General features: G+C 40.8%; 1 protein-coding gene across 2 annotated transcripts; it reads right to left on the bottom strand.

Moving 5' to 3' along the window:
- Nucleotides 1-925: 925 nt before the first annotated feature.
- On the bottom strand, nt 926-13847 carry NUSAP1 (nucleolar and spindle associated protein 1). Of its 2 annotated transcripts, XM_081887128.1 has the most exons (12): nt 13484-13847; nt 11901-11966; nt 11471-11623; nt 10873-11041; nt 10364-10432; nt 8073-8185; nt 6484-6522; nt 6186-6373; nt 5717-5898; nt 4852-4950; nt 3947-4037; nt 926-1444 (listed from the first exon to the last, which is right to left on the bottom strand). In XM_081887128.1, the coding sequence occupies exons 1-12, from the start codon at nt 13574-13576 to the stop codon at nt 1357-1359; spliced, it is 1350 nt and encodes a 449-aa protein (XP_081743254.1). In that variant the 5' UTR covers nt 13577-13847; the 3' UTR covers nt 926-1356. The 2 variants fall into 2 exon arrangements, with proteins under 2 accessions (XP_081743254.1, XP_081743255.1); XM_081887129.1 differs by lacking the exon at nt 6484-6522.
- Nucleotides 13848-13926: the final 79 nt, after the last annotated feature.

The raw sequence follows: 13926 nt of genomic DNA, 5'->3' as shown, positions 1-13926 counted from the left end.
ATTGAAAATGTGACATTGGACCTCCCATGAGGGATGGAGTGGATCCTCAGATGGGTTGTCCCTCCAATTTGCTCCACAGGCAAAATATGTGAATTAGACAAGGTCATACAGCTTGGAAGAAAAGATGTTAACCTTGGAGAAAAGGACTGCAGCTCATAGACACAACGCGCCAGCTGACAAAGTGCAAAACAAGACTTGAGGAAGAGCGTCCAGTATAAAACCAGTGCAAAATTGAACTGAACTAGAGGGTACTCAATTTGAGAGAATACTAAAAAATATATAAATTTGTCCAACCTACAGCCAGTGACCCAAACTAACCTAGGGCGGATAGGGTCCAACCTGCCCCTACATGAAATAGACCTTTATAGGAGGTCCAATGTCACATTTTCCCTGCAGAGGGGAGGGGATCCTTGGATGGGATGTATCAAAGCTACTCAGATGGGTGGGACCAGCTGTGGACCCTACTCTTACTGGCACCTGCTGCAGTACTCTCCTACCAGAAAAAGCTTCAGCAGTTGAATAGGCATTAATTCTGTAATGTCTCACAAATGTAGACACAGAAGACTAGATGGCTGCCAGTGGCAGGGAAGCGAGTAGTGACCCCAGTCAGGCAGAACTAGAAACCTCATAGCACTTGGAAATGCATCCTCAGCCATCTGAAAAGTGTAGTATTTGAAACCTTTCCCCGGTCTGCAGCTGGAAAATAAACAGAGTCAGAGAAGCAGACTCAAAAATTAAAAGATGCTCATGGACCTGAAAAGGTTTGCAACTTTTGCTGTAGAGAATATACAACTAACCACCGTATGAACCCTTATTGTTGCTAACAGGTTCAGAGCACCTACAGCAGTAGAGAATAGCTCTAGTGGCAGAGCTGTGTAATAGTGTTCACTGATTTAAAATTAACTTTTATCCAAGTTGCAAAACATACTGTCAACAATATTGCTTTAATGAAATTAGTAAAACAAAGTTATATAAAAACACTCAATTAAATTCATCTAAAACTTAATTTTGTTCCTTTTATCTTATACAATACACTTTTTTTGGTCCACAGCTGGAATAATTTTTTAGTTTTCAGCTATTCCAGAAGATAGTAAGTGAATCTAGAGAAGACATTCACAAAAGAAGTTAAGTATTACTAGTTGCAGGTTTGAAGCTGTTAACAACCCCTTTTCAGATAGTTAAAACTGAATTAGCTGACACCAGTGGCCTATATTTTCTCATTAGATGAAGCTACTTCAGTACAAGACAACAGATTGACTTAAAAATATAACTGCATAGGAAATAAGTAAATGTATTTACAGGAAAGAAAATGTTTTGCATTAAAATGCTATTTACAAAGTCATTTTTGAGTTGGCCTTAAGTAACAGTTAATCCTCTCCGGGATCTAAGCACTTCGTCTTTTCTCTGTTTTCTTTCCTGGACATGCCTTTCCCTCCTCTCTTCTCTGTAAGCAAAACATACCATATTAGATTAACTCATGCACCAGTGCTAACAAGTACACAAAGCCAATACAGTGGTACCTTGGGTTACATACGCTTCAGGTTACAGGCTCCGCTAACCCAGAAATAGTACCTTAGGTTCAGAACTTTGCTTCAGGATGAGAACCGAAATGGTGCAGTGGCAACACAGCAACAGGAGGAGGCCCCATCAGCTAAAGTGGTGCTTTAGGTTAAGAACACTTTCAGGTTAAGAACAGACCTCCAGAACGAATTTCTTAACCCAAGGTACCACTGTAAAGACAAACAGCTCAGTGTTCTTTTGTTGCTGCATCCATTTTTACATCTGGAAGGAGGCATTACATTTTCAGGGGGGAACCATACTCAACTATAAAGTTGCATGGTTGAATTCCAGTCATATGTGAAATAATTACCGTATTTTTCGCCCCATAGGGCGCACCGGCCCATAGGGAGCACCTAGGATTTTTTTTGGAGGGGAGGAAAATCATTTCCCGAGCTTCCCCCGAACCCAGAACAGGCAGCTCTCCGCAAAGTTGCGCCAGGGTCCCATGGCTTGCGGAGAGCTGTGCAAAGCTTGAAGCTCAACGCACCGCAGGCTTCAGGATGCAGGCAGCTCTCTACAAGCCGTGGGAGCGCAGCACGAAGTCGCGCAAGGCTCCCATGGCTTGCGGAGAGCTACGCAAAGCCCGGGGTGCGCTCCGCTTTGCGCCCCGTGTTTCGGGATGCAGGCTGCTATCCGCAAGCCTAGGGAGCCCGGCGGGAACTCCCGCTGGCTCCCCAGGCTTGCGGATAGCTTCCTGAAGCCTGCATTCGCCCCATAGGACGCACACACATTTCCCCTTCATTTTTGGAGGGGGAAAAGTGTGTACTATAGGGCGAAAAATACGGTAAGTTGTCTTTGAGAATATTTGGGAAAATAAGTATGACCCCATCCATAAGATAGGCAAATAAGAAATTGCTGTAGTTACTTCTCTGCTTTCCATATCTACTTCCTAGCTCAGCCTAGAAGTCAAGTATTTGTATTTCTGAATGACTGCTCTGAGAATAATACTGGATATACTGGAGAAAGGTTTCAATCCAGATCTGGGTTTAAATTGCATAAATTATATACAAGATTTTTAATATTGATAAGTAGCTTCAGCTGCCACTTAAGATTATTTGTAGCATAATGGGAGGCTTGAAAACTGAAGACAGTTTGATCTATTTAAAGGGCCAGTATTAGTCAGGGGCCTGCAAGGACAGAAGTACTTAGCCTTCCTTCATCCCTAAAGCAAGTTTAAATTGAGTGTGTAATATAATTAATAATAATAAATAATAATAAATAATAATAATAATAGTAATTTATTTATTATTTATACCCTGCCCATCTGGCTGAGTTTCCCCAGCCACTTTGGGCGGCTCCCAATCGAGTATTAAAAACAATACAGCATTAAATATTAAAAACTTCCCTAAACAGGCCTGCTGCCTTCAGGCGTCTTTTAAAAATAGGATAGTTGCTTATTTCCTTGACATCTGATGGGAGGGCATTTCACAGGGCGGGCTCCCCACCATGAACAACACACCTTATGGTTTATTTTAAACTTCCCTTTTCCCTATCCCCAAGCTGTACTGCTGGCCCCAAACCTCATGTTGCAGAATGACAGAAGTACTGGGGGGGGGGGGTGGATGTTTCAGCTCTCAACCCAAGAGTACACTTCAGGGGGAACCCTTACTTAATGGGGGACCACTTTTCATTATTTGTATCTCCAACCTAAGGGTGCCTGAGGACCTGTCGCTGTCTTTTATGCTTCGCACAATTAAAACTTAAAAGTATATCACCTATTTTCATGTGAAAATCAAGTTCTTCCCTTTGCTTTTGTTAGGGCTTTCAATGTTTTCTATCAAGTGGCTTCAGATGAGCTTCCTACGTTGAAAGCCTATGAAAGGTGGCCAGACCTCCCTCCCTGCATATTTTGTGAGGGTGAGAAGGCATGCATGGGAGGTCATCCATGGGAGAGGGAGATCTTGAGTGGCTCAGTATCCCGTCTCATGGGGAGAATTTCTACACATACCGTATGTTAGGCACATACTTGTGTTAGGCAATATTTTAAATAAAGTAATACATAACATCCACCCACAATATAAAAATACTTTGCCAAGTATGTTAGTATATGCACAAAACCCTTTTCGCTTGCAATGTGTATGGCCCGCAGGTGTCACACTGCTTGCTTGATCACTTCTATACACAGCAGTCTTATTGCAGAACTATCAAATCCTTACTTTGACTATAGGAGACCTCACTGGATGGCATGGGGCCACCAACATTGCTACTAGAGGGTAGGTAAGGTGGCCCATACTAGGATTGGTCCACTGTTTGAGCTCTTTTATGATTTCCAAAGCATACACATGTGAGTGGAGTGAAGTGAAGTGAGGTAAACTTATGAGAGTGGTCACAACATCTGAAAACAGCTTATGGTAGACTTTATGGCAGCCTTAAGTCATATACTTGCCTAGTCTGAAGAAGTGGCTGTTTATAATTTCTCTTGTGTGAACATGGAGACTGGAGATTCTCCTTTGAATTGCCCCAAGGTTTCAGTTTTCCTATATTTACATAGAAGGAAAATATGCCAAGATTTAGCTTTTGTATATAGCACAAATTGTTTGCGTGAACTTGAAGATAATTAAGTATATTCCAATTTCAGTCTGCACATTAGCACTTACTACTTGCAGTATATTATCACTCTGGAAAGGCAAAATTCATCTAGAAATCAGTGCTGACCTACTTAAGCTTGAACACATGGAATTTTATGATCAAGGAATGATTAGATCAGGTAACTTTTTTCAAGCCTATCAGTAGTGGGTCTTACTCACACAACTACTGTATGTCTTCTGTGAGAAACTAGCGAACAGTACTAATACAGTAAAGCATAATTGTTATAGGAATTCAAGAAAAGCTGCAAGATGGGTTATTTTACTTGCTATCCTTTGCAGTTAACAGAACTAGACAGAAATGCACTTTCCCTACCTCTGTATGTAACAGGCAAAAATCCCTAGGATTGGTAGTGCTTTCTACTTTGTCTAAAGGTCTGCATCATAGCCTTCACAAATCAAGAATGAACTCATTTCAATATGATTTAGAAAAGACAAATTCAGTAAGATTTCTAAATGATGTACATAAAATTTATCGATCCAAGTGGTATGATCTCAGTCGGTAGAACACAAGACTCTTAATCCCAGGGACGTAGGTTCAAGGCTCATGTTTGGCAAAGGATTCCTACATTGCAGGGGGTTGGATGAGATGACCCTGTGCTGTATTTCAGCTCTACAAATTTATGATTCTATGTACACTGAAAGTTGGGGTCATTTTAGGAAAACACACATTTTGCAACTATATTGGCATGCCAATTTTCAATACCTTTGTGTGGCTGATAGCCAAGAGGTCTTGACAGACTTGCTTGTAGATCAAATACTGGTTTCTTTGCGCTGGTGGCTTCAAACTTGAAAGGCGTAACAGCTATTAAAAGAAGACGGCATATGAACACTAGTGACGGGCAGGTAAAACTTAGCAAATGATACCAGCTAAACTGTTTGCTGCTTGAAAGTGTATAGAAGTTTGACTGAGCTGTAAATTTGATGAAAAACCAATTACCCTTACACTTCCATTTGGATTCTAGTAGTAATTAGACTAAATACTGAACTCCCCAGAGCAAAAGCAAAAGGTTAAAAAGATGAAGTTGCTCTTTTTTAAACTAAAAAGTTGGCTTGAGTTTTTCAGTCATCTAATGTACTGAACAAATAAGTTACAAATATAGTTACACTATAAAACTGCCTTTATTCCAAAGGAGCATGAATGCCTTTCAATTAGACAAGCGCTTATTAAAGGAAAGAAAATTTCCATTAAGAATATGGTTCACAGGGGGTGAAGAGTGACGAGACAGGACACCACATGGGGCTTCAAGAGACAAATCAAGGAAGAAATGAGGAAAGACCTCAGTCTCCAGAGACAGTTTACTTATAACACACTGGAATGCATATTGGAGGGCAATGCTGTTCCAGCTTTTCATGCTGAATTAATTTTTTCCTTCTTGTTGCCCACTCCATCAGTGTAGAGTTATTTCAGTGCCTTAGACACTGAGGAGAGAGAACCCAATCCTGACTATGCAACAATAGCCCACAGATTCTGCACCAGATGCCTACACTGCAAGAATTACCTCGTCCTTGTAGAATCAAGTATAGACAATTGCCATTGTGTTTATTTGCAAATTAAGTTCATCAGTTACCAGAGTTTGTTGGGATTTCTGCTGATTGATGCTTTGTTGCACTTCCTTTGGAATTTGTCATAGTTATTGACTTATTGCTCTCCTGGCTGGCTGGGGTACCAACGTTGGGGAAAGGAGTTTTTCTAGATGGTGTCTTGGTAAGGGAGCGCTTGTGCTCGTTATCCTTTGTAGATGTAGAGAATCTGAGCAAAACAGTTATTTTCAGTATTTAATGGTTGAATTTCAGCTATTCCTTAAATCAATTTTCTTCCAAATAAACACTGAAAACATGCAACAGAGCCCGAACTACTAACCCCCCGCAATCTTTTAAAGTAGTGTTTATTTTTGTTTATTAGATGTGTATATCAACCCTTCATCCATTCTTGTAATTAAATATACACATGCTTCAACTGTGTAGCATTCTATAAATGTCACAATCTCACAATACTAACATTATTTTATTAGCTGTTGCTACTTATAGTGTCTTTACCTGACATTCATCTTGGTAGTAGAGAGGCAGGTTGAGCTGAATATTGATTTTTGAGATAAAATGCTTTTGTTTGCAGTGCCAGAAGAATTGCGTGGTGAGTGTCGCAAGTTTACAGGAGTACACACAGCAGACTGCTTATTCCTTTGAGGATAAGGGCTTAATAAAAACCCTCTGGAACTGGAACGCTTCTGCAAATATGAGGGATATTAGCATATTTTCAAGTCTGCATGGTGATTTGGAGTAAGTCACGGATCATCAAAGTTTTAAGGTAAACTGAAAACCAATAATTTATTCTCACCTTGGAACTACTGTTTTGAGATGTCTTCTGAGCCAGCATCTGCAAACATTTGAAGATAAACTGTATCATTTCTATGGGTGTTATTCTAGTTCCCCAAGATGAACACATTGGCAAATTAAAAGCAAATATGGCTTGCTTTAGCCAAAATAAGAAATCCCACAAAAATTGACATAAGCACAGACTGCCTATTGCTGTCTGGCTGAGCCCTATGCAGGCATTAGAAAAGCTACTATAACAGGAGATGAAAAACCGCTGAAATCAGTATATGAACCTCAAAATATGATTGCTTTAATGTATAATTTGTCAATACTTCTGTGCACTTTCAGTCCATTAGGATATTTTAGTGCTTTACAAAGTTAAACCAAGTGATAAACACAAAACCAGAGGAAGGGGCAGGTGGGATTGGGTGGGGGTGAAGGTGGCATTTGGAGGAATGAGGGGAATAGAAAGAAAGGTAACTGTGAGAGAAACACAATTTTAGGGCTCTAGTGGCAGAGGGGGGGAAAGGCTGAAGAGGAGGAATTGGGGAGTAGATGAAAGTGGATGGATTTAAATGGGGCATTTGCAGTGCTGTGGAGGAAGGAGCACTGAGGGAAATGAAGGGGAATAGGTCAGTGTCCCTTGCTTCATGGTGTACTCAATCTCTCCTTCTTCCATTCTTCAGCTGCCTAATATGAGAAAGATAGAGGATGGATGTGGAGCCCTCAAATATTCCATAGTACCTTCATGCAATGTTGTTCATTGAAGCATGGTCTGTGTGCAAGCAGGAGTTGAGAAAAGGAAAGGGGAGGAAGGTAAAGGGTGATGGTAAAACTGGTGCAAAAGGGGCTGCAAAAAAGTAGGGGCACAAAAGGGGCTGCTGAATAGGAGGGGATGGTGGCTTCATAATTTGGGAGACAGCAAGAGTAATTAGTAGTTGCAATGTTTGGGAAGAGAATGTAGGTGGGTCTGTGTGCAGGGAGGGTGCATAAAAAAGTAGGGAAGAGGCTGCATGGACGTGGGGGTGAATGCGAAAACCGGTGCAAAGCAGGGTTGCAGAATAGAAGTGACTTCTATCCTGAATGGGGTTGGAGATATGAAAAGTGAGCTTTTTCACTGCATGGGGTGGGAAGGAGCTCTAGGATGTTGATGCTGGAGTGATTGTGGGGTTGGTGAGGGGAGTGAGTAGGGGTGCAGAATACTTTAATAGTCCTGTAGTCATAATGCTGAAATGCCTGGTGATCATAAAATACAAATGTTTAAAGAGTCAAGACTTATGAGGACAAGTTGGTTTCAACCCTGGTAAGAATGTCCCCTGAAGATTAAGGAGGCTCTAACAAAACAACAACAAAAGAAAAATGGAAAAAGCAAAAGAAAGGTATGGAGAATGCAGGTCAGTTAGGACTGGGCCAAGCTATTCTGTGGGTCAGAATACATTGTATGAAAGAACTTGACAGTACACAGGGACTGAAAAAGCTGTCATTGGTGAGATGGTCTTTGGAAGAAAGGAGGGCTAAATTTATGACATGGACTCTAATTACTATGAGTGAATGCAGGTTTCATTCTAAATACTCTGCATATAGGTTGGGGTGGAGAAAGTTAATCCTTACCTTGACCTCATTAACTGAATTGCTGAAGTTGCGAATCATTTTATTTTTCCTTTCAATGTATTCATCAATAGATTGCATTTTCTTGAACTGAGCCTCGTGAATTTTCTTAAAGTCTTCAGAATTAAAAAGAACATTGTTACCAATATTTTTCTTTAAAAGCACACATATTTAATTGCTAGTTTGCAGCCCCCTATAAATCAGCAAGAATCATGCAGGTGAGTGTGCTAGAAGAGAAATGGGAGCACTCAGTTCCCTTATCTGCACCCAGCAGAGAAATGCAGCAGACTGCTGCAGTTGGGAGGCAAGGATTGTTATTCTATTTGCAACCAGTAACTTTACAAGGTTGTGTCCAACATTGCTGTTCCATTTGCACAATAACTTGCTTTTCTCCTGCCCCATATAGCCCCACCCCACATACCCAGAACATCTGCTCCAGAGAAGATTCTGTGGATGAACAGAGAAGGAGGAAGGGGAAATATCATTGTCTGAGTGCAACTCCACTTGTGCAGCACTGGATACAAATATGTATAACAAGATTTACTGCTGAATTTCTATAGTGGATTCAATACACAAACAGACATTTGTTTTGAATAGGTGCTTTGTTGCTCCCGAAATAAAGTTGCCATTTAAAAAAAAATAAAGTGACCGCTATCTTCCTCCTCTAGTTCTTTAGCATTGTGTTAATTATCTGTAATTGTACCCTTATTAAATTTATTCTCCCATTTTTAGTTGTAAAGTCTCTTTCGTTCAGTATTTCCACAAACCATTCCTTCTTCCGTTATCACCCAAGGTTTTGACACCTATTTTTTAGCTTCATGAATGTCAGTAAAAATATCAGATTCATGAATCTTCCTTATTGTTATTCATGCTGATAAATCAGACTAATATTTTTAAGAACAAGTCTACCACAAATGCTGAAGAGCTTTGATTTCTCATTTACCATACTTTTCGCTCCATTGGACGCAGTTTTTCCCCCTCCAAAAACTGAGGGGAAATGTGTGTGCGTCCTATGGAGCGAATGCAGGCTTCTGCCATACCCGCGCGCAACCCCTCTGGCAGGGAGAGGCTGCACGGGGCTATGGCTTCTTTAGCTCCATGCAGCCTCTCCCGGCAGGAAGAAATTGCACGGGGCTAAAGAGGAAGCCAAGGCAGCGAGTGGGATGGATCCCGCTCGCTGCATTGGCTTGTTCCAGTGACGCGCGCAACCCCTCCGGCAGGGAGAGGTTGTGCGCAGCCTGTACGCTGCTCTTTGGGGCTGGAGGGGGGATTGTTTTTATTGATTTCACCATCTAAAAACTAGGTGCGCCCTATGGTGCGAAAAATACGGTATGTTTGCAGCATAGAATATAATTCGTGCCTCTAACTTTTGGTACAGTATACAACAAACAGTAGCTTAAGAGAACTGTTAATTGGGTAAGTAAAAATGTAATCTCCAAATGTTTTCAGATGTCAAAACTTGAATTTTGCTTTTTCACAGCAATGTTCTAGAAGTATGAGTTTGACAGTTTCCCCACATTTCCCTCTCTAACATGCCAGTAACTACAGGTTATCTGCATGTAATGTCATGGAAGCATGTATTAATCAGTTGGATTTGTACCAGATATTAGTGTCTTCATGGACAGTTACCTGTGAGCATGGGGAAACTTGGAAATATTTGCACATTTATTACAGCTTATCAGAGTAAGAAAGCATGGTTATTTTAAGATGCAACTCAAGAAAATGAGCTAGTACATATGAAATATAAGCAGAATACTAATACATAAAAAAGAAAAGTTTATTATTATTATTATTATTATTATTATTATTGTACTCATTAGTATGAAGCTTTAAATTTACTTCCAAGTCTCCCCATGCTCCTCTACATATCAGCCTTCAAATGCCCTTCAAAAGATGTTTTGTTCTGGTTAAAATCCTTTGCACAAAGAAATCCCACATACATGGAATTGTGTGAGTTCCATCTGAACTGTTACACAGAAGGCAAAACAGAAATAGCAAGCATCAAGGTGTCACATAAGATACTTTTCAGTAGTCAAGACAAGGAATTCAACTGCAAGCTGAGGATAGTTGCTAGTTACCATATCAGTGGCTCTGAAGATTTGCTGCAAAATTCTTCCATAAAAATCTTTCCCACATATTTTTTAAAATAAGCACCTCAGTGTGATTTAACAGCCAAACAAATGACAAAGCGAAGGATAAAAACAGCACCTGCGCATTTAAACATTTAGATTCATGTACAAATAGGTTAATATTTTATCCTTCTATTGCAGGTCAGCTGTATTAATGCTACTTACTTGGAGTGGTAGAAGCAAATCTTTTTCTCCCAGGTTTCTTTTCAGAGACAGGATCCACAAGAATCCTACCTGATGGAAACAGATATGGGAGAAAACTTGAAAATTATTTGGTAACAATAGTGCTACAATTTCAAACTGTTCTTAATATTTTCAAATTTCTTAAGTTAAGCAGAACAAATTTAGCTATTCAAGTTTCCGTAAGATAATCTTTCATATGAGTGTAATGTTTGCTAAGGCTTTCTACTAATGACTTTGTGCAATGGCGATTTTGTTGAGCATGCTGATGACAAAGAGGAAAGTAAAAGTGGTACATTAAAGGTCCTCTCACATTAGACCCTTCATGAGACTGCACACTGCTGCTCCTGAATCTTACTGTCTACAAACTATTGTTCAGCTCCCAAGAATCCTAGATTTTACTGAGTGTGAAAATATAGACAATAGCTTGCCCCCCACACTGTATTGAACTAGTACAAAACAAGCATTTTACTTAAAAGTACAAGTTACTTTACCTCCTTTTCTTCTGGTTTTTTCCTCTTTTTGTTGATCTTCAGTATCTGAGTTATCTGCTAAATTTTCTACAGTTCCACTGTTCAGCAGACACTTGTTTTGACTGGTCTTCAGCGTTTTTCTAGAGTCAACTTCCTGGGCCTCTTCACTTTCTGTCACCTCTGTCAGAATCTGAAGTTCAAAAAAATAAACTTGTAAATAAGCATTTTGCTTTTCTGCTACAGTAGAACAGTAAAAGAAAGCCTTAGGGCTTCAATGCATGCTTGTAAATATACAGGCAAAAGATAGGATGATCAGAACATGGATTTCAAAAGCTGGAGAGTACACTGGATAGTTCTTTGCACCCAATAACTAAGAATGTTACAAAGTAACTTATTCATAACTTAATTTATACAGGCTTCAGGATCAGACATTTCTTGACACCTTTTTGAAGGACATACTACACACAACTCGTAAATTTTGTTACCTTTTGATCATCGCATAAAGCACTATAGCCTTTTCATATAAAACGCTTTTCAAAAGCACAAAATACCAACATAAACTTCCAAAAGCAGCAGGTAAATATTTACAATACAAAGACTCAATGATACATAAAGTCACCTCTTTCTCTGGAAGTTCTGTTTTTCCTTCTGGGTTGCCCTGTGCATCATCATATTTCTGTTTTCTACGCCTTTTAGTCACCATGGACTCGTTTACAAGCCTTTGACTGCTGTCTAGCTCATCTGTATCTGTAGATAAGTCTCTTTTGTTTACCTGTACCAAGTAAATTGGACCACATCATTCTTATTTCCAAATTATTTGTAAACATTGAAGAAGCAACATGGGGAGATTTTCCCACCTAGCCAAAACTCAATCGCTTATTTGGTGATTTCAGAAAATGGCTTACAGTTTATACCCCAAGAATAATTCTGATAAAAATCAGGTGAGAATCACTTCTGTGCCAGCATATGCATAATTAACAAGTGAGCAGGGTGTTTTAAAGGCAATGAAAAACACAGAAATTGATAGGCAAAATATATTTTGTGCTTACCATACTTCCATTTTCCTTTACTGATGCAAGGAAGTGCTGCTTCAACAAATGTAACAATTTGTCTGCCTACAAAACAGTTACAGCATAATGTGAGATCAGTGTACACAAGGTTTCATTTCACCAGGTTTTTTCATATAAAATTAGAGAATACACCATTATATGTCACTTTAAATTAAATAGACAAGTCATGATAGATAGATAGAATGGGCAGTCTTTTCAAGTTGGCAAAACATAAGGTATAGAAATAGGTTGCATAGTCTTTCACAGCTATATGGTTCAGCTAACAGAATTGGGGACCCTGTATTTGAGAAAGAGGAACATACTGGGTGCTCCTAGGAAAGGATATTTAATATCACAAAGAAGTCATTCAGACCAGATTATTCTGTGTCTTTGGCACATTAGCTTCCATACACTGTATTTGTAGTGATAACATTCACTGCTGTTCCACCACTTGCTGTTCACACCAGCAGGCAGAACTTGATGGAAAGTATGTGGGCTATTCTTCTCTGACCCATCATGGACTCAGGGCACTTGAATATCCTTGGGAAGTTGGACAGCAAAAGCCAAACCCAATTTGTATACAAAGGGGTGCAATGGGTAAGCCCTGATCCCACAATAAAGCCATCTAGAAGCACTCGCTACAAAGCTGGTGCCAGTTGGTGTTTGTTTGCGGCCAGTTAAATGCATCACAGGAAAGCAATCTAGAAAAGATCGCCCTCTGGCATAATTGTTTTGAGTAGGGCGCCCGTTTCAAATTGACTAGGCAACTTGAGTGGGCACAGTTCATATGGACTAGCGTCTCTGATGTACAGTGGAACCTCAGGTAGCGAATGCAATCCATGCGGGAGGCACTTTCGCAACCTGCAGCGCCACGTTGGTACACACGCGGGTGGCGATTTAACGTTTCTGCTGATAGAATTGTATTGATAGAATACAGATAACTGAACAAACTTTGTTGCATTATATTCTTCATTAAATTATCTTTCCATTGATACATAATTTTATGGTATTGCTCCAAAAAAAAAGGTGGTGTTATGAGCGATCAAACCTCAGAAATACACTTTCCCCAATTTTGGCCACTAGTGTTTGCAGGGCCAGAGTGAGGTTTGATGAGGTCCTAAGCAACTGAAGGTAATGGGGCCCTTTATATGTCCAGCTGTCCTTTCTCAACAACAAATTGTAGCTGTTTTTTATGTTGAATATATGCTATATGGTAATTTAGGAACCTAATTGGTCCATACACAACACAAAACACTGTTGCTGTATGTAGGTTTTATTTTATTTGGTTTCTTATCTTATATTTTGGAAATCCAAGTTTTTTTCCTTTAATTTTTTTTTAGGGAGGGGCCCAAGAGAGTGGCGCCCTAAGCTATAGCTTGTGTCAAGTTAATTAGCTCGTCCTGGGCGCGCGAGCTCCTCTGAGGCTCACAAGGCAAGTTAGACGGCTGAAGAACGGCGGCCATATGGTTGAGGGCCGAAAACGACTCTCGTTCCGCAAAACGGCCCTCTCACGTTTCGCCTCGCCCGCACCCAGTCGCCCCTCCCCAGCCCCAACGCCGCTTCACTGCGCGCAGCCCCCGCACCTTGAGGTTGGCCTTCAGCCCCGCGCTCTTGGCCAGGCGCCTCAGCTCGCCGTACTTGAGCGCCTCCAGCTGCTGCGCGGAAGGAGCCTCCATGCTCGCCTCTATCCAACCGACCGTTCCAACCGCCGCACTTCAAACCCGCCCGCTCAGCGCTCGCCGCCTTTCCTCCCCGCCGCGCTGCCTTCGAAATCACCTCTCGCGCCGTCTCATTGGTCGAGCCGCAAGCGAAAGTGGGTGGTGCTCGAAGGAGGCTCCTAGCCAATAGGAACCCCGGATAAATAAATAAATAATTTAAAAAAAAAACAAACACCACCGTTTCGTTTCCTTGTTTCGAAAAGGCGCGAAGGCTTCTCCGGCTCTCCACACGCTCCGAGGTAAAACAAAAGCGCCCTTTGGGTGGAAAACGCGATTGGTTGGGGAAAGCTTGAGGAGTAAGAGCGGCA

Source organism: Podarcis melisellensis, assembly GCF_964234715.1.
Source record: "Podarcis melisellensis genome assembly, chromosome: 1".
Lineage (NCBI taxonomy): Eukaryota > Metazoa > Chordata > Lepidosauria > Squamata > Lacertidae > Podarcis > Podarcis melisellensis.
This window is presented reverse-complemented; position numbering and strand designations above follow the sequence as displayed.

Excerpts from the sequence above, each read along its gene's own strand:
- NUSAP1 (XM_081887128.1), bottom strand. The coding sequence starts at position 13,576 with ATGGAGGCTCCTTCCGCGCAGCAGCTGGAGGCGCTCAAGTACGGCGAG. Across the intron at positions 10,433-10,872 it reads AAAAACCAGAAGAAAAGGAG|GTAGGATTCTTGTGGATCCT; the intron begins GTAAAGTAACTT and ends TGTTTCCATCAG. Across the intron at positions 5,899-6,185 it reads ACTACCAAGATGAATGTCAG|ATTCTCTACATCTACAAAGG; the intron begins GTAAAGACACTA and ends TGTTTTGCTCAG.